General features: G+C 38.1%; 1 protein-coding gene across 1 annotated transcript in view; it reads left to right on the forward strand.

The window, feature by feature from the left end:
- Positions 1-19530, forward strand: part of gpd2 (glycerol-3-phosphate dehydrogenase 2 (mitochondrial)) — a 165341-nt gene extending 145811 nt beyond the window's left edge. The window contains exons 16-17 of the mRNA XM_039757438.1: positions 3651-3749; positions 18218-19530. Coding sequence (XP_039613372.1) covers positions 3651-3749; positions 18218-18343 — 225 coding nt within the window. The 3' untranslated portion in view covers positions 18344-19530. The remainder of the gene's footprint in view (positions 1-3650; positions 3750-18217) is intronic.
- Positions 19531-21821: the final 2291 nt, after the last annotated feature.

The raw sequence follows: 21821 nt of genomic DNA on the forward strand, positions 1-21821 counted from the left end.
TTTGTATTTTTTTTTCTGAAATTAATGACAAAGAATTTTCAGTGAATCCTGGTATTTGGAAAGTATAATGTTTGTGTATTTGAGCATCTGTGGTAAAAATGTATAGACACTGAAATTCATGAACAAATATATAGATTCTTATAGAATATTGTGGATAACTTGCACTTACAGTATTATTCTTAATAGCTGATTATGTTTTGGTGGACTCCAGCTATTCAACTTTAAGCTTTTAGCATTTAAAGTTTTCAAAGACAATGCCAACAACTGCAAAACCATTTGAGCTTAAAGTTTAAAATTTTCAGGTAAATTGTTCAATAATTAATTTTACAAATGAAGGGAAATAAATATACTGTAAGTCTGAATGTTTAATATTTTAGTTATATAAAAAGTAAGAATTACAGTTTTGAAATGGTTTTGCCTTTAAAGGAACTAAAACTAGAAAAATAAACTATAGTGAGTTTGCATCTTGCATGTGTTTTGGTAAATTCACACCATATACTGTACTCTTGTTGCAAGTATGGAAAAGGTTGTGTGCTGGCCACATCAGATTTTATTACTTTCTCGTATATAGAGAAATTATAGGAATCGTGAAAAAATTCAACCTCAATATTTTGATGAATCTTTTAGAACTTCTTGAGTCCGAAAATACCATTTTTAAAATTATGTCTGTCTGTGTGTAAACACGATAACCCAAAAACGCTTTGAAATAGGTCAATCAGATTTTGTACACCTGCTTTATATTAAAAATAAGGAATGCTATTAACTTTTGGGTTTTACACCTAAGAAGTCTACCATCTACCACATTCTGGCATTGAGGGTCCTCATGGAGTGCCAGCGCGAATATCAGTAGAGTTTCTTTGCAACCTTTGTTGATTTTCAGAAGCATTCGACTCAGTTGATTGAGCTGCCCCATAGGACATCCTGAGACTTCACAGGATTCCCTCGAAGTTGCTGGATATCATGTCCGGCCTGTACACTGGTATATGTGAGTGCTGTGCGGAGTGGAGGCAGAGCCTCTGCATTTTTCCCAGTTGATTCTGGGGTACGTCAGGGGTGTGTTTTTGTTCCTACTCAGTTCAATTCTTGCATGGACTGGGTGCTGGGCAGGGTCATGAGGTCCAGTAGCTGTGGGGCATCTGTTGGAGAAGAGAGATTCACTGATCTTGATTTTGCTGATGATGGCGTGATGTTCGCAGAGTCAATGGAGGCTCTGATCAGGGAAAGGCGCTTCTGTTACCTTTGCAAAAGGACAAAGGTCCAAGTCTTTAGTGTCTGGTGCTTCCTGTTTTGCTAGATGGTTGTGAGACAAGGATGCCATCCAGTGACCTGAGACGAAGACTGGACTCCTTCGGTACTGTGTTTCTTCAGAGAATCCTTAGGTACTGCTGGTTTGACTTTGTCTTGAATGAGTAGTTGCTCATGGAGTCCCGAATGAGGCACATTAGCTCTATTGTGAGGGAGTGTCAGTTATGGCATTGTGGCCATGTGCTGCAATACCCCAAGGATGATCTGGCTCGCAGGATACTCATTGTTTAGGACCCAAGGAGCTGGATCAGGCCAAGGCGATTCCCATGTAACATTTGGCTGTGGCAGATAGATGGTCATTGTTAGAGGGTGTGACTTTACCTCATGTCTGCCTGGGGTTTGCCATCCAGGATCCTGAGATGAGTCATTGTTTGGTGGGTGAGGCAACAAACTGTACCAGTGCATGCTCCCCACCCTTAAAAGAAGCACCTGTAAACCAGACAAATTTAATTTTTCAACGTAATCTTTGAGAACAACAATACACTTTTACAAAGCTTTTCTGTGCCAATCAAATAAAACTTTATGTCCGACTTGAAATCTTTATCATTGACGCAGCACTTCCGTTGGAGGTAGCCTTTGACGCAGCACTTCCGATGGAGGTAGCCTTTCAAATTGTGGAATGGATGATAGTCACTCAAGAACAATTCTGGAGAACAGGGAGGGAGATGCATCTCCTTGAATGCACGGTTTACATTTCATTCCTTGCAGTGTGAGTGGGTTGGATTTTATCTGTGGTAATGACACGAAGTGAAAAAAAAGGCAAGAGGAGATTTTCTTTAGCATCTGTCCTCATTGCATCCTTGGTTTCATAACTGTCGATGTCCCAGGTTCAAGAACATGCCGAAAAGCTGTGGGCACCCAGGCATCAATAATGAGGAATGTTTGATTGCTTTTGAGTAAGATGATTGAACTGTCACCTCACTCAGGGATTCACAGGTATTGTGGCATTTTGTGTGTTTTGGAGATCTGACTTAAAAATGTTTGAGATTTGAAGGTGCTGGATCTGAGGGCAGAGGATGCTGTAGACAGGAATAATTCGAGACAAGAATTCAGGTGGTCAGCCCCTAACAGTTGGGAAGATTTGTTTTTAATTAATATACCATCATTTATTTATCTGGATTTTAATTTGTTGATCTTTTAATTTTTAACCAGTTAGTTCCTTTAATTTAAAACGTTATATTTGTGTATGCAGTACAATGAAATTTTTACTTGACTTGTGTCCCATATACCAGTGACACTAATATAAAATTTAAACAGCACACAATTTTTAAAATGCAACATAAGCCAGTACAAATAAGAAACGTCCATACATTTTTTAGCACAAGTGGCAGTTGAGTGGGATACAAACCCATCACAGGTCACATTCACATACACATACTTACAAATCAGATCACCATTATTAGCCACTACATATTGTACAGAATTTTAATTTAGTAACTTTAGAGCTGCTTGTAGCATAACGCAATATCATATGCAAATAACATAAATTACATAAGTTAAACAACATACATTATGAACAGTTCCAGAATAGTGCAATTATAAAGGAGACATGCAAATTAAAGTGTGTGTGTAGTGTGTGTATATACACACACACACCTTCATACTGTATATGGAAGAACACACAATTAAGTGAGGTGGGTATGCTAAAGTGACTGGTTTACAAAGGCTGTGGCTATGGCTTTAGTTGTCTTTTAGTTTTTGTTAGTTTCTTTTAGTTAGTTTTAGTTTTAATTGACCTAAAGTGTTTATCAGAAGAGAGATTTTGGAACAAATAATGACCTGGGCGAGTTTATTTTGTGGTGATCCTTTTGACATGATTTGTGACACTGGATCCATTAATGCATCCATCCATCCATTATCAAACCATTATCAAATAATCTCCTTCAGGACTGCAGTTGTCCATATTCCATTCTGATCAACGTCAGTTACGAGAAACAATCCAGTCAATTATAAGAAAGGCACAATAAAGTACACACTGACACTTACTCAAACAGGACCAATTTAGAATCACCAGTCGGACTACCTCTTACTGTATTTCTTTGGGAAGAGGCTGAAAAACTTGGAAAAAATGTATGTGGACATGAGGAGAAAGTGCAAATTCCACACCAACAGTAACTTGGGCAGTTTTCAAACCAGGTCCATGGAGCTATTATGCAATTCATTTCTATGTTCTATGTTAATATTTTATATTAAATATTTTAACATTGTCTTTCTGCTAGGTAGTCTTGGAATGAATATAAACATTAAGAAGCTTAGATCGTTTTATGGAAGGAAAGTTTTAAATGTATGTTTTCTGGCACCTACTGACTGTATGTTTAAGTATTTAATGATGCTTCTTTTCACAGAGTATTAGTGTTCAAATCGATGAAAATACTCTCCATGAAATTCTAAATGAAGTTGACCTGAATAAAAATGGACAAGTTGAACTCAATGAATTTCTTCAGGTAGGAACTAATTTTAGGAAATGGTGTATCAAAGTGATTCACATATTTTCTTTTTTTAATCACCTTAAGTAAACCTGTATCATTTCAAAGACATTATTTTGAACTGTCTTTCTTAAAATGTGCATTAATAAAATATCTACTTTTTTTTTCATCTAGTTGTTATTATTTCAGAAAATAATACCTATATAAGAATGTGATATAATGCTTTGCCTGGTTGCAAGACATTTCTGGTAGTTTATTGTGTAATGTTTTCAGAAATTGAGTGTAAGTGGGTACTCAAGTGTATTATATAATGGACTTGACAACTAGCCCAGAGTAATATAATTTATGCCCAGTTTCTAATGGGGTAGACTTCAAAAGCCTTTAGCTGAGTTTAATTTAGAAATGATGGATAGATACATTTTGTGTTTGGTGGAATCAAAATTCATAAAAGTCTTTTGTATGAATACAAGAATATTGTGCATCACTGAATTAATAACATATTATACATGAAAATATAACTTACCTTTTAAAGTAAACAATTACAAAAACTACAGTCTTTGTTGGGAGTCTTTCATCTTAGAACATAGTAATCTCTAGGCAAGATTGACCTGTATAACAGGTTAATGAAAAGAAGGATGGATGAATATTACTTGCTGCATGTTCATGCCCGAGTGTTAATGTGACTGTATTTTATCCAGTATACAAGTTTGTTTTTTTTCACATTCTGGCTTAGGCAGGTATTTCGATTGACTGCCAGGTCTTCCCTGCAGTGTGACAATGATGAATGCTGAACATGAGATAAATTAATGCTGGGGATTTTGGTCAATGTCAACCCTTTCTTCACTGTGTCAAGTTAAACAAACAAGATCAAGGCAAAGGAAATGGTAATTGTCCCTCCCGAGATAAGCCCCATATAACTGCATACAAAATTGCAAGAATCTCAGTCACTGGATTCCTGACTCATATGAAGAAATCGTATAGGTTTAAATGTACAGTGCTTTGATATCAGATCCTTTAAATCTTAAGGCAAAATGTATTTTTTGTTTCTGATAAAATATATTACACATTTAGTGAAATTCCCCAACTACTTTTCCTCCTGAAAATTGAAGACATAACAAAAATTAACTGTTAAAGTATTACATTCAGTTTTCTGTGGCTGTAATATTAAGTCTGTATACTGTAATACCTTTTTAATGTATATTTCTCGGTAGGTTGTAGGAATGAGTGTGAATGTACTAGAATCTAAAAATGGAAGACAAAATGTGGATTATTGCGTAGATATTTGGGGTCTGAGAGAGCATAACTGATAGAAGTGTGCTTAGTAGAGGTTCTACAAAGATGGAAGATGTTGGTTTGAATACACCAGGGCTGAGAAAAGCAGATGTGCCACCAATGAACAGTCATTTTGTAAATAGGTTATTAACATTTGTGTTGAAAAAGAAAATGTAATCTGTGGAATGGTAAAAATTAAGTTACAAGCATAAAAGTGACATGAACTGAGCCAAACAAAGTCCTAAGAAGGGATAGAAACAGAGACTGGGATGGTGTGTGTTGTACCACAAGAACTCAATTGAGGATATCACCAGGGAGCTTTAATTAATTTGTTGATTTGGTGGGCCTCACTTAAAGTGCTGTTTACCAGCCCAGCACACCACATTGTAGAAAATCACAATGGCCATCACAAAGTTATAGAAGATGTGAAGGATGTCATTTCCACATTAAAGGAAAGCAGTCTCAGGGATAAAGAGTCTGTTCTGCTCTTTCTTATAATGCGAGACCAGTTCAACCTGTCATTAATGTTGTCCCCCAAGTATCTGTAGAAGTGGACCACCTCTACATCCACTCCTTAAATAGTAACCAGACAGAGACTCTTTGGTGTGGCGAAAGTCGATAACCATGCAGTTCCTTGGTTTTGCTGATGTTAAGATGCAGACAATCCTCTTTGCACTAAGAAACAAAGTTCTCCACCTGTCCCCTTTTCTCTGTCTCATCCCCTTTATTAGTACATCCCATACTGTAAGTGCAGAATCATCTGAGAATTTCTGTATGTGACATGACCTGGTGTTATATTCGTAGTCAGAGATATACAGAGTGAAAATAAAAGGAGACAGGACTGTTCCTTGTGGTGCTCCAGTGTTGCTCACATCATTATCAGAAACAAAGTCATTGTGTCTCAGAAGCTACCCATTATCCAGAATACCATAGGCTAACCCACCCGCATGTCGACCCAGTTTACCTCTTAACAAAGATGGCTGGATGGTACTGAAGGTGGTGGAAAAATCCAAAAACATAATCTTCACAGTGCAGCCAGCTTTGTCCAGGTGAGAATAGACCTTGTGGTGCAGATAAATAGTTGCGTTCTCCTATCCAATCTTTTTCTAATAAGTAAACTGCAGGGTGTCCAGGTCGTCTACCACAAGAGGACTCATATGGCACCAGTGTTGGAGTTCAGAAACTAGTTTTAGTTGTTTTCATAATTTTAATTGTATTGGTTTCATAAAGGGCTGCACGGTGGAGCAGTGGGTAGCGCTGCTGCCTCGCAGTTAGGACACCCAGGTTCGCTTCCCGGGTCCTCCCTGCGTGGAGTTTGCATGTTCACCCTGTGTCTGTGTGGGTTTCCTCCCACAGTCCTAAGACATGCAGGTTAGGTGTATTGGCAATCATAAATCGTCCCGCTTGGTGTGTGTGTGTGTGTGTGTGTGCATGTCCTGCGGTGGGCTGGCACCCTGCCCGGGGTTTCCTGCCTTGCGCCCTGTGTTGGCAGGGATTGGCTCCAGTAGACCCCCATGACCCTGTAGTTAGGATACAGTGTGTTGGATAATGGATGGATGGATGGGATGGTTTCATAAATTTAATTAAAGTGAATAAGACACAAGGATAAGGATACAATTTGTCCCTTACATCCCATACATGTATGTTTTAATCTGTCTCAACACCCATCCTTTACCTTGCTTGCAGAATGATAGTACTTTAGAGATGTTGAGCAGTTAAAAAGGGCACTTAGAGGACTTGAGAACTGACCCTCTGTTCCATATGGAAGGTTCAGGGTTGTAGAGATTCCAGAAGCCACTAGACAGTGCTCTAGCTCGGTGCCTCTGATGTAAATATAGGACCATCCTTGATAAATCATTACAGGTGGACCTGTATTTTGAGCAAGGTCATGGCAGATAAAGCATTACACATGGAAAGTGAAAATGTTAGATTTGAATATACAATGGAGGGGCAATAACTAGAAAGTAAACCTTTTGAGAAGGATTAAGGAGTCACTGTCCACATGCAGATATGTACTAAAGCGACTGTGAAGGCTAATAGGGTTATAGGTTATATGGCTTTTATAGGTTATATGTGCAGAGTACAAGTCAGTGCTGTTGCTTTTGATTGTTACACCTTCTAAACGTTATTTTATGTATTCTAACTTGCTTAGTAAGTCACATTGGATAAAGGCGTCTACCTAATAGATAATAATAATAATAAAATAGAGGTTATACTTAGGCTATATAACACACTTGTAAGGCCTCATCAGGAGTGCTCTGTGATATTGTGGTCTTCATGTAAAAAAAAGAAGTAGCAGCGCTACACAAGTCTGGAGAAAAGAATATAGATTGATTAAAGGATTACGGCATATGAGCTTGTGAGATTATAGGGAAAGAGAAAAGAACTTTTTCAGATTAAACATATGGAGACTAAGAATTAACATGATTGAAGTGTTCAGAATTATGGGATTCATTATTATGGATCCTGGTTGTTACTTTGATAAGTAAATAAATTCATCAACAAAAACATTGGGACACAGGTGTAAATTTTAACCAATACTAAAATATTTTTTTTTTACAAAGAGAATGATAGAACTATTGACAAACTATGTTGGACTGAATGGCCTAATCATGTCATAATTGTTTGAAATATTCTAAGGACCCCAAGTGTGATTCCATAGCATGGGCAGAAGTGGCAGAAAATTTGGCTTGAAATCATCTCTTAACCAGATGTTGAGAAGCTGCAAGGTTGGGAAGCGAGAAGGAACCAACTGTTATAGTGAAAGGTGGGACAAAGACTACAGTAGAGTTTAGAAAGAGATAGATGAGTTGTGAAAAGGTTCTGCATCAGAGGTGGCAAGTGAGCAAACTACAGTATTCTTCTTGGTAGATAGTGTTCAAGACCCATATAGTAGACTTAGTAAGACAACAGGAATTTACCTCTGATTGTTTTATATACAGTAGAGTCTCACTTATCCGACATAAACGAGCCGGCAGAATGTCGGATAAGCGAAAATGTTGGATAATGGCAGGTGTTAAGAAAAAGCCTATTAAACTTCAAACTATGTTATAATTTTACACGTTATGAACCTAATAATCATGTTTTACAACAAAACAACAGAATAAATTAACTGAAAAAATGAACTTACAGTTAGAGAATTGTCTAAAGTTAAATACAGTATGTACTGTACTTAAAAAGTTCAGTCCTGTGATGATTTAAAGACATTTTTGATCGTAGTCTGCTTTCCTGAGAAGTGCCGTTTCTTCTCTGTCAAGTCTCGCCATCTTTGCAGCATCATTATGTCGATTCCCGTAGCTTCTTCTTGTTGCTCAATGTAATTTAATTGCAGTTTCTAGAGCCTTAACTCCATTACTCATATAGTCAACATCCATACAAGCGTATACTGTTTACTACAGCATTGTGACTGCATGTGTATGTGTGTGTGTTTGTGCTGTGATGTGCGAGTCCCTGTCTTGCACCCGAAAACACGAAGCTGAGTCTCAGTACTTTAGCAACACCAGCCTTATTAAGCTTGAAACAGCAACTGCGTGGTTATTTATTGCAACGGGATCTGCCGTTCTCCTATACACAGACACAGCAGTCAGGCAGGGTCGGGGGAAAGTAATACTGTGCCCTGTGCATTTATAATGTTCCTTGTTCCTTGTATCACCCATCGATGACAGGTGCTTATAGCATGTCCACAATCTTTTCGGATTCGCTTTTATGGTGAACTGCTACATCGTTGGGAGACTGCAATTGCTTTGGGACGCTCTTCCGCGTGCCGTCCCATTGGGTGAAATCCCACAAGAGTTTAGAAACTCACTCACACCAGCCATGATTCTTTTCAAAGGTAAAGTGCAGGTTAATTTGTTTTATGTATTTTTACTTTATATTTTGTATTAATCATTTTTATATGAATAGTTTTGTGTTGTGGAACGAATCATCTGAGTTTCCATTATTTCTTATAGGGAAATTCGCTTTGATATACTGTACGAGTGCTTTGGATTGCGAGCACATTTCCAGAACGAATTATGCTCGCAAACCGTGGTTCCACTGTAATTAGCTGCGGTAGAGTCGGGAGCAACAAAATATAGACTACGCTCATGCTCGCAACTTGCAGTTCTTGTTGCCGATTAATGCGTTTTTTTTTTTTTTGTGGTGGGACGTCAGATAATATGGAATGTTGGATAAGCGAAGGTAGGATAAGTGAGACTCTACTGTATATAATATATATATATTTATATATATATATATATATATATATATATATATATATATATTCTCCCTGTAATCATCTCAGCCTTTTGTTTAGTCTACTATTTCCTTTGTCATTATAACTGAATTGCTTTATGCATAGCTGCAGTAGGTCTTTTGAGTTTGTTTATCTTAATCTAGTGATCTTCACAATGTGCAAAGCACAGAAAAAACAAATGCACTGTTAAAAAATACAAACAAACAATTTTCTTTTGTAAATGAACATACTTTAAGATCAGGTTTAAAAGAGAAGATCATTATTTTTGATATATTGGTTCATTACAGAATTTTAAGGGCCTACATTAATAAGTTTGTGCTTTTAAATAAATTTTATTTTTCCTAAAAAATTCTAATTTCTAAATTATTTAAACTTAGCTAAAGTCTGTATTTTGCAGTTTTTGAAGTAGTGTCCATACAAACATATCTATTTTTAAATGTCATTAAGTTAGAAAGGCCTATTTTTTGCCATACCTTCTTCAACGGTCTCTTCTCATGCTCTCATGAGGCAAAGAGTAGAGGTATTTTACTGATGGTTTTTAAGAAGGGAAATAAAAGTAGATCACTATAGTGCAACCTGGCAGGGTACTCGGTTCAAGATAACATGCCTGCAAGCTAGACAATGATATATCATCGCTTCTTACATTTCAGAAAGTAACAACAGGATATACAGTATAATCACATTTTGACCAGCAGAAATAATTCTTGGAAAAGTGTAATGATTATTGAATCCTGAAAGGGCTTCTAGGCAGAGAGAGGCTGGTTTAAATATTATTGCCTAATTATATTTAAAAAAAAAAAAAAACTTGAACAAAAAAAAATGTTTTTTAAAATGTACCTTCAAAAGTTTTTGAAACAGTCTGGAGTATTGAAAGAGGCCCATTGTAATTCCAATATAATCTGTCATGGCTAAGCTAAACTTTTTCAGCTTTGTGTTGTTTTATTTTTGATTCCTGATCTAGGCAATAAAAAGTAGAAATCCTTTTTCATTGACTATTGTTATTTTCAATAAAAAACGGAGACTGATTTAGAAAAAATTGAGACTCATTTGTTAATGAAGTTAGTAGTTTAAAAGTTAAAGAGTAAAATACACATTTTTTTTATTTACACCCTTTCTTACCACTAGCTATTACTGATATTTCATGCTTCATGATAGGGTAGTTGTGGGATATTGAAATTTTCTCAATACTAAAGCATAGGACCTGTTTGTGGTGCCAGCTGGAATGATGACCCAATGTTAAAATAATTGTAAGCACTGAGACAAGTACACATTTACAACAACAGAAAAGCCCCATGGAAGATGGTCATTTTCAAGCATGGCTGGCCTACTTTAATGTGAATGTTACAATGCCACTTGTGAATACACAAGTTTTTTGAAGTGCTGAGTGCATAAAGCCAAAGTGGCATAAGTTGGTGTGCTCATATAGACATGCATGCAGAGTCAGTGGTAAGTTGGTGATGATGGTATGTAGTGTATGTGGCACATGAGATGAATGGGCATCCCGACAAAGAATATGGAAGTACCTAGTCCGGACATGATGCCCCAAGTGGACATAAAGAGAGAGAGAGAGGGAAGAATGTCGCACCCAGACAAGGCTTCCATAATGGATGGATGGACATCCCAGCCAAAAGAGATGGTTCCTTATCCGGATGGGAAGCTCCAGACAAATAGTCAGGCCTACCAGACATGTGTGTAGCACCTTCCCTGGATGGTATAAAAGAGGAGAACAGAGAAGAATTGTCTCTGGTAGAGAATGTTTAATAAGAATGCCCTCGATACTGGCAACCATTCAGGATCCAGCAGAGAATGCAGGGAATTGTAGTCTGGAAACAGAGCCCTGCTGGGGTCCGTGCGTGCCACAAGAGGTCTCTGCAGGGAGTTGTACTCCCTGTGATGTAGGACTTCTGTGTGACCCGTAAGTGCTTCCAACAGGCAGCCACCATGGCATCAGAAGTACTCCTGGGTACTCAATAAAAGGGACCGTGCTGTCTTGTCCAGGCAAGTTGGATCTGGGAGGAAGATGAGCAACACTCAATTGGAGGAGGGCAGTGCAGTGCAGAGAGGAGAGGTGAACTGAATGAGTGATAATTCTGTTTTTTGTGAGGTATTGTAATAAAACATCCATTTATTTGAACCCGGGAATGTCACTCTTCAAAATCCCATTTAATAAATTATAGCAGTTTAATAAATACTGGAAATCAAAGTTTTGACATAACTGTGTTATACTGAATTGGAGCCAAAATGTAATTTTATTTAGCAGATTCTGCCTGAACCTGATGCTTAATACATAAGACGCTTCTCCAAAAGTAGATTTAGGGGTAGGAAAAATAATATAATGAGAATAGATTGTGTGCATTTCACACCGGAAATTAAGTCTTCACTTCCTGATCATTTAATGTGCCTCAAAGTACAGTAAATGGAGGACCCATAAGGAAAATCAAATGTATATTCAAGGTTATTCAATCTATGTTATTTCAAATCTTGGGTGACACGGTGGTTAGTACTGCCTCCTTTCTGCTCTACTCTATCTGTGTGGCATTTTCACGTACTTCTGTTGACTGTGCGGCTTTTTTAGGGTATTCTGGTTTTCCTCCCACATTGAAAAGACATATGTGCTTGGTTAATTGTTGGCTGTAAACTGGCCCTGTGAGAATGTGTGTAATTTCTGCTGGGTTAAGCACTAGCCTCCTTGACCTTACACTGGATTAAGCAAATTGGCAATGGTTGGAATTCTAGAAAAACGTTACTAATTCAACCAAGACACAAGAGGTAACAAGAATAGCTCCATTTATAAAAACATGCTTTATTTTTTTAGTCCACAAATCAAAGCATCCTTGCTAATATCCAGCTGTATAATGACACTGAATTTAAATAAGATAATTATTGTGAAGTAATTGATATAAAAAAGTGTAAATGTCTATGTTCAAGTATAATTAATATTGTAGTAATTGTTGCTTGCCTTTTATCAGTGACCAGAGTTTTTAGTTAATACCCTGATTTAAATTTCCTAAATAATCTGTGATCTTTAGCAATAAACTACACAAGGAAATTCAAACAAAGATGATAACAGGACAAAAACCATACCCCATTACATTGTGACCATGAATGACTTTGCAATGAAAGATGTATGCCAAGAAGATCCATATCCTTGTTAGATTCTGTATTTGTTCTGTCTGACTGCAATTACCTCGATACATTATCAGAGAAAAGGATGTTTCCTAAGCTGCTGACTATTATGAACTCTGCCTGGCATGACACCAAGGTCAGCCTGAAGAGTACCTTTATTACTGACTAGCAGTGGTCTTTTATACCCCTGGCTACTTCTTGTTTAAAATTATCTATCTATCTATCTATCTATCTATCTATCTATCTATCTATCTATCTATCTATCTATCTATCTATCTATCTATCTATCTATCTATCTATCTATCTATCTATCTATCTATCGTGGAAAGCATACCCCCAGACACAGACAGACCGACACCAGGATGTCCAAAACACACTTCTTTTTATTAAGTATTCGAACACCACAATGTCTTCAAGCACCAACTCTTCTTCTTTTTTCTTCTTCTTCTATCTCTTTCTCTTTCCTTGACCTCCTGTCCTCCTCACAAGCTTCGTCTCCTTCCTCCCAACTCTGGCTCGTCTACTGAAGGGAGGCTTCCCCTTTTATTATGACCCGGATGAGCCCCAGGTGCTCCCCTTGACGTCACTTCCTGGTGTGGCGAGTGTGTCAGGAAAGCACCTGGAAGCACTCCGGGTGTCCTCGTAATTACTTCTGGCAGCACTTCCTGATGGTGGCCACGTCCTCTCATACAGAGCGTCCCAGCTCCGTCCCTGTGGCCCCCAAATAGCCCCGGGCGGCTGCCCTCTCATGGCCAAGGAGAAGTATTGTCCAACTCGGGGACTATCCAGGTGTCCCGGCCGGGCAGTGTCCCCGGTCATCTGTGACACTATCTATCTATCTATCGTGATGCCCAAGGCCACGTACAGATTTCCTAACCCCAACACAAACAGTCAGGACACTAATTGCCACACAGCACATGGTTTATTTACAGAAGACACAGTCCAGTCCAAATCCGCAGCACAGTACCTTCTCTCAGTCAGTCCTTTTGATTCCACTCCAGATAAGCTTCATCCACTTCCTCCGCACTCAGGCTTTTGAGTGGTGGTGACTGGCTCCTTTTATAGGCCACCCAGAAGGAGTCCAGGTGCCCAACGAGCTTCTTCCAGCAGCTGCCAAATAGGGCCCTGACAGCATCTAGGTATCCCCTGGCAGTGGCCACAGGCCCCAGCAGGCTTGAGCTTCCATGCTCATAACCCTGTCGGTCCAGGGGAGAAACTGACCTGAAAATACTCTCTTCTCCCAGTCAGGGCACCCTGGCCAGGTAAGGGCTGAGGCCATCCGCCTATCTATCTATCTATCTATCTATCTATCTATCTATCTATCTATCTATCTATCTATCTATCTATCTTAAATAGTTTGATGAATAAAGAATGGGTGATACTGCATATTTCTTTGTTAACCTAGAAGCATTATCATTTTAAACTTGAATTGTGTATTCCTATAATTGATAATAATGTTGAATATATTAGGAACTGGCTGAATACATTTATACCATTTATATTTATTGAAAGACAGACTGCCAGGTTTTTGTTTGACTGAAAGTTCAATGATAGTTATCATATTATTTCCATAAAAATACTCTGTGATACTGGGTCATTTGTTTCTAAAAGATTTTTGACTTCAGTTTGGCCACATAATTCAAACGTGTATGCATTTCATTCAGCTGGCTACACTTTCTATTCTTATAATAATTAAGGTCACCTATAAATGTTTAAGACCAGCAAGGATTTGCATCTGTGACTTGATAATAGTATGAAAAAGCCCTGCAGCCTACACAGTAATACACTACTTCTTTTTCTGAGATAGTATTATGGGCAGACATGGTCTTCCTTATAAAGGGCATGATCTGACTTATAACCAGGATGCTGAAAAAGGCGGACATGCTTCTGCATGATAATGACCAGCTTCACCATTGCTATTTTGTGCACATTCCTGAGTGCTTGGGAGAAAACTTGTGAAGAAAAAAAAATGGGTCAGAGCACAATCCGAAGCTTGAGCCACATCCAGCAACTTTTAGAAATACACGCATGCAGCAAATCGCCAGGCTGCCACATAACATGATTTAAGATAAGCTGTACTTCTCCCTCTTGCATCAGAACTGAAAGCAACTTGTTGATGGCCTGTGGCTGAAAAGAGTAACTGCATTAGCTCAGCTGTTGACACTTGGGTGGCTGCAGGGCAGTCTTGAGTGTTTTTTAATACATGTAATTGTACGCCAGGCTACCCACTTAGAGCCACATCCTTTGCACTTTATTGGCTGATTTCTTGTGTATTTTGAATTCTGTTCTTTTATTGTAAAAATTGTTTCAGAAATGTTGTCTTGAGTTGTAAAGGCATTTTCATTGTTAATTTTATGTTGGCATGTTACAATCCACTTCTGCAATTAGTTAAAATGATTTCTGAAACACAAATCAGAAATGAATAATTGGCAGAGTAAAAAAATAATTATCAGTAGCTTATTCCTGATATTTTTTTATTTTTTTTTTACTATAATCACATGCTTGTTCCTTTCACATACTTTTATTAGTTCAATAGTTTTACTAATAAGAGGATTATATTTCATGATGAGGTTTATCTTGATTTATTATTTTTCTTTTACTCTTAATTGATGTTTGGAATTGTGTTTTATATATGTAAACACGCACACTTTTATAATAAGCACACAATTCAGTAATTTAGCAGTATTGGGTTGCAATAAGTGAGACACGCCTGTATAATGCCTCACTGTGACTCCAGCTGCCAAGGAGGAAGTCTTCTTTCTTTTTAGTTATTCTGGTGTATATTTAAGAGGGGTTTGTTGTTTGCTACAATATAATAATATTATTTATTTGTTTGTTTATTTATTTATTGAGCATCTGTAAAAAGCCAAATGTCACCATGGGGACTAGCTGTCTGTCTGTCTGTCTGTCTGCTATATAGTACAGTTCATATCAATCTGTCTGTCTCTCTAAATATTGGTCAGAAGGCAGAGAACCTAGCAGGCATATTTTACCATGTGGAAATAAATTAGAGTTTCAGAAGAAAACTCATTTGGGAATGAGGAGAATAAGAAAGGCCATTAATTACTGAATTGGCAAGGCTGTCTTGCTGACCACCCTGCTTTCATAAGGTTAGGGAATCCACTCAGGAAACTGCATGTGGGGTGAGGTGACAACAAGATTACCTCAGACTGCACTTTTATAAGGGCTGTTTTTTTTTAGGGAACAGCATATATTTTGTTTAAAATTTGAAATATGAAGAATAAAAAAACTTGAGAGTTAAGCTTGAACCTTGAAAATTACATGCATATTCCTTATTTATATACTACCTTTACAAATTGTGGCCATTTTCTTTATTTAATTTTGTGAGAAATATTTTCAGTATAAAAGATTCAAATTTTGCTTAATGCGTTTAACATAGCCTTGCTACACTGCAAGCTTTCAAGAATCAAAATGGGACCCACTTATTTTGAAGCTACAGATCAGTACCTCAGTTTTGTTAGTTTCTGGAATGTTATGAAGGGTTTGGCCACAAGTACAGTGTCTTGTAAACGTCTCTTAAGTTTGCTCCACATGTCTTTAGTTAAAAATGGCAGCCACCTTTTAGCTTGCAGGACAGTTTGAAACTGCCAAGGTATTTCAAGAAACATGCAGGATGACAAACATCCATCCATTTTCCAACCCGCTGAATCCGAATACAGGGTCACGGGGGTCTGCTGGAGCCAATCCCAGCCAACACAGGGCACAAGGCAGGAACCAATCCTGGGCAGGATGCCAACCCACTGCAGGACACACACAAACAAACCCACACACCAAGGCCAATTTAGAATCACCAATCCACCTAACCTGCATGTCTTTGGATTGTGGGAGGAAACCGGAGTGGCGGGAGGAAACCCACACAGACACAGGGAGAACATGCAAACTCCACGCAGGGAGGACCCGGGAAGCGAACCCGGGTCTCCTAACTGTGAAGCAGCAGCGCTACCACTGCACCACCGTGCCAGCAGAGGATAATTTTGTATTTAATTTTAAAATTGCTAAACTCAATAAATATTCTTTGTTTTGGAGTATCAAAAAGAAGTAGTGAAGCATTATCCATTTGTATTGTATCTAATGCCTGTTTTTGTCTGTTTTATTCTTTTAAAGCTAATCTTTTTAATTTTTTCACATATTTCCAGAATTAATTATTATTTGCTTAACTATTTTTTTCCCATGTTCTGAAGAAGCAATGTATTGTAATGCCTGTATATACTGTACTGTACTGTATTGTATGAGAATTAAGTATATCATCTCATGCCAAGTTAGAATATATATAGGGATGGCAAAAATGTGCCTTTCCTTGGGTGGCATTATTTAAAGCACTGGCCCTGAGTCCAGTCTCACTTGGTCTTTATTACTGTCATCATCATAGGTCATTGAACAGAGCTTTTATATTTGAAGAATGTGCTTGTGGTTGAGTAGTTTTTTAATTCTTTGCTAGACATAGATTTGAAGTCACTGAGTAGAGATGGAAGAAGTGAGTTAAGGCCATGTCACATTGCACAACTTTTCCAGTGATTTTCAGTCATAGCCCTAATTAACTTAATTTTGCGAGTCGGAGGAAGTGGAAAGTGTACTCCTGTGAAGGTCAGTCACATAATGTTACAAACCCAGCAACTCACTCTAACTAATTCACAACTCACTCTGATGATTTTGACTTTAGTTGAATAGGTGGGCTCTGTCGTGTGTAAGAGATGACAACCAATGAATGCTGATGTGGAAGTATGATGAATATAATGTAGTGACAAGTAATAAGAAATGTCAGTGATTTGGACCTCACAGTCAGAAGAGAAGATCACCTGTATAATAATGTCTTATGTTTTGTGTACCACATGCCTAGCGATTTTCTACCATGTGAATTAACATGGTCTGACAACAAAATCAGCAACTGCTGCCGTCAAGTCTGATATTCCTAATGACTAGAAGACATGCAATGTGACATCAGCTTTAGACTATCTATCTATCTATCTATCTATCTATCTATCTATCTATCTATCTATCTATCTATCTATCTATCTATCTATCTATCTATCTCACCGTGATGCCCCATCCTTCATGTATCTAACTGTCTGTCTGTCTGTCTGACTGTGTGCACAGTAGATGTAGGGTAGGCACAATGTGCATGTATCATGCAAAAGACTTATTCATGACTTATGGCTTAGTACAAATAGGGACTTTGGTTATCTGTGGCTCTCTTCTGAAATGTAAAAAGCAACTTCAGAAAATGAATGGTATGATATATGTGTCTCTGTTTATACAACACATGAAAATACTTGTTAGAATTATATTTGATAGTGTAGCTTACATATCTGACGTCTTATATTTTATTAATTCTTATTTATTAATTCTTAAAATAAACATTTTTGTGGGGCACAGTGGAACAGTAATTATTGCTAATGCCTCACAGAAAATGGAGTTAATATCTCAGCCTGATAGCAGTCTGAGTGAAGTTTGCATGTCCTCCCTTGTCTATTACAGTTTAGGACTCTGTCTTTTCCTGAAAACATGTATATTAGGCTCATTGGCATTTGTAAACTGGGCTCGTATGTGATTGTGCCCTCTGATGTACTGGTGTCCCCACCAGGACTCTCACAATTGTATAATTGGATTAGGTTTGTTTGAAAGTGGATGTATGGATTAAACAATTTTATGTTTTTTTTCCTAGCAAATGTTATTCTAAACTTACACTTACCGTGTAATTTATCTCTTCTCATAATAGATGTTTGCATTTTGATTAAGCTTTAAGATTTACTTCTGCTATAAATGGTAAAACTAAGATGACTCAAGTGTAAATACTGCATTCACTGAACCGTGACATATTTGTATTCTTTTGTAGCTGATGAGTGCTATTCAGAAAGGATACGTCTCTGGTAGCCGTCTTGCTATTCTAATGAAAATTGCTGAAGAAAGCCTGGATCAGAGGGAACCCGTGTCAGTTGACCGCAGTGGAGGAGGAGTATAAATACTAAAGTGCCAGAAATACCCCTGGGCATCACTTAATTCAAATGGGCAGCTGCTGTCACCACGGCTTCCTGAAACTTGTCCAAGAGTTACTGAGTGGGTGCTTAACCCACAAAAAGAAGTCAAAGAACTTTTGTCTGTACAACAACTTGCATTGCCATGATCAACCATATAATTGGTTGTTTTTAGTGTTTTTTGATTGTTGCCACTTATGTTGAATGTAGCGATTCAAAATGCACTGAGTTTTTTGTTATTCTTACTTTATTTTCTTTAGCTTTTACCTTGTAGACATACATATGCTTAGATATATGCAATTTATACATACACATTATTTTTATTTTTATATCCTAAATGAGAGCACAAAATGCTGCGTGTTGTATTGATTAATTTCAATAAGTAAGCATAGTTGTAAAAGTCCATTTTTCCGTTCCATCAGTTGCTGTAAGTGATGATACAGCTTTTTAATAACTTTTAGTGTTGTTTTAATGTGCAAATTACATTTTATAAAGTGTCATTGACTTTAAATATTATATTACATGTCCTGTGCCATTAAGATACTTGCACCTGAAATGATGATGGTGTCATAGCTGGCAGTTTTTGCCTTGGTATGACTGTTTCACTACATCTAACACTTTGAATGAAATAGAAATAAATATATTATTGTTTTAATTAGGGTCATAGGCAGCCAGAACCAAGTCTAGAAGCATCGGGTGAGTTAAAAGATGGGTGGATGGATAGTTTTTATCAATATGAATTACTACAGTATATCAGCAGCTACAAATAATGCCTTCTGGGCCCTTATGTTAATCTTTTTTGCCTTTTTTTCTAAAACACTCCATATAAAGTTAAGTTTAATATGTTTATTTGATTTATATGCTTATGTAATTGACTACAAAATCAACAGAGGCATGCTTAATGAGTGTATATGATGGGTTATTGAAATTGTTTTTTATCTGAATTTTTTTTTCTGCTGAATTAAGTGTTGTCTTTGAGCCTAGGTTTTAATTTCTGTATCTGTCTTTGCACATGGTCTTTTTATTACTGCTAATTTATTACTACTGGTATGCAGAGTGAACTGCTTGCATTTATAGAGTAATAAGGGAATGTATTTAATGTGTTTTGCTTTCAGAGCCTGTATGAATTGAAAGCATGAATCAATACAACTGATTAAACTATACACTCACTGGCTTTTAGCATGCTTAATTTCACTATCCCTATAAATAACAATTGTCTCAGGCAGACTTTTAAAATGAATATTTAAAATATTTTTAGTTAACATTTCCTAAGAGTTTTAAAGGTTTATTCCTGCTGTTGTTTTGTAACATATTCAATGCAAAAATTTTACTTATTAGTTTTGTACTGGTGCTTGCATTTAAATGTGTCTGTATTTAAGGAATACACATTGGCTATATGAGATTGATTTCAAGTTAAAAATATAAGAAGCATAAAGCTTAAATTGTTCATGCAGCATTACTTGCTTAGACTGACTATGAACAAACAGCATTGGTACACAAGGCCACACACATACACTGAGGCGATAATTATTGTGAGAGAACGTCTTTAAATTGTAGGAGAAAACACATCCAAAAATGAAGGAAAGAATGTGCAAACTGTTCACTAAGGGCATTCTCGCAGACATTCAAACCTTTGGGCCTAAACACCATGACCCAGCCATGCCACCCTGTGTACCACTGTTCTTCAAGTAACACAGAATTAGACACGATTACTGTGTTAAACCGTGATATGGAGTAATGGTCTTAAAAGAAAAACAGGAGGAACAATTTAAATTCCTGGACATTTTAAGGACAACTGTTCTTATATTACCCATCCTTCACCAATGTTTAACAACACAATATATCTTTTTCATGTTAAATATTTAGACATATTATTTAGACACAATATTTAGATATTTAGGCATATAGTATCAATTTATTTTCTTTTATTGTGCAACTCATAAGGGAATACTGTACATATATTGCACCAAACAGACCTGGGTATGCAAGCAAAGTATATATGACTGTTAATTATTTCCATAACTTAATACAACATTCTCAAATCTCCTTAAGCTAAGTGAGGGTTGCTGGGGCCCAAAGCCTCTTCTGTCAGGAATGGGTGCAAGCCGGGAATCAAGTTTGGTTGGGTCATCTAATCATTCACTCACAATTTTTCCACTTCACCTAATACACTTGTCTTTTGGATGTGGGAACAATACTAGAATATCCAAAGAGAAATCCATACAATAATAAGTAATAAGTCGGACTCGTTTCCTGTTGAGGTTGGACTCTGCCAGGACTGCCCTTTGTCACCGCTTCTGTTCATAAGTTATATGGACAGAATTTCTAGGTGCAGCCAAGGAGGGGAGGGGGTCTTGTTTGGTAACCTCAGAATCTCGTCTCTGCTATTTGCGGATGACGTGCATCTGTTGGCTTCATCGGACAGTGACCTCCAGCTCTCACTGGAGCGGTTCACAGCCGAGTGCGAAGCAGCAGGGATGAGAGTCAGCACCTCTAAATCTGAGGCTATGGTTCTCAGCCGGAAAAGGGTGGAATGCTCTCTCCGGGTTGGGAGCACAGTACTGCCTCAAGTGGAGGAGTTCACGTATCTCGGGGTCTTGTTCACGAGTGAGGGAGGAATGGAGCGGGAGGTTGACAGATGGATTGGTGCGGCTTCCGCAGTAATGCGGACTCTGCAACGGTCCTTCGTGGTGAAGAGAGAGCTGAGACAAAAGGCGAGGCTGTCGATTTACCAGTCGATCTACATTCCTACCCTCACCTATGGCCACGAACTTTGTGTAGTGACCGAAAGAGCAAGATCGCAGATACAAGCGGCCGAAATGAGTTTTCTCCGCGGGATGGCTGGACTTTCCCTTAGAGATAGGGTGAGGAGTTCGGTTAGCCGGGAGAGACTCGGAGTAGAGTCGCTGCTCCTCCGCATTGAGAGGAGTCAGCTGAGGTGGTTCGGGCATCTGGTTAGGATGCCCCCTGGACGCCTCCCTGTTGGGGTGTTCTGGGCATGCCCCACTGGGAGAAGGCCAAGGGGCAGACCCAGGACATGCTGGAGGGATTATATCTCCCGGCTGGCCCTGGAACGCTTTGGGGTCCTCCCAGAGGAGCTGGAGGAGGTGGACGGGGAGAGGGATGTCTGGGCTTCCCTGCTTAGGCTGCTGCCTCCGAGACCCAACCTTGGATGAGTGGTGGATAATGGATGGATGGATGGATGGATAGAAATCCATACATCCGTTTTCCAAACCTGATTAATCCAAACACGGGGCTGTGAAACATTAACACTAATACTGACAGTACTGGGCGCAAGGCAAGAACCATACCTGAATGAGGCAGCACATATACCACAGTCACTTGTACTTAACACACTAACACCCCTTATACAGTAGAAGGGAGGAAAACTCAAAAAAAACAAACACACAAATGAATATGGAGAGAGCATGCAAACTTCACACAGACGGGAATGAGATTCAAACC

Source organism: Polypterus senegalus, chromosome 6 (assembly GCF_016835505.1).
Source record: "Polypterus senegalus isolate Bchr_013 chromosome 6, ASM1683550v1, whole genome shotgun sequence".
Taxonomy (NCBI): Eukaryota; Metazoa; Chordata; class Cladistia; order Polypteriformes; family Polypteridae; genus Polypterus; species Polypterus senegalus.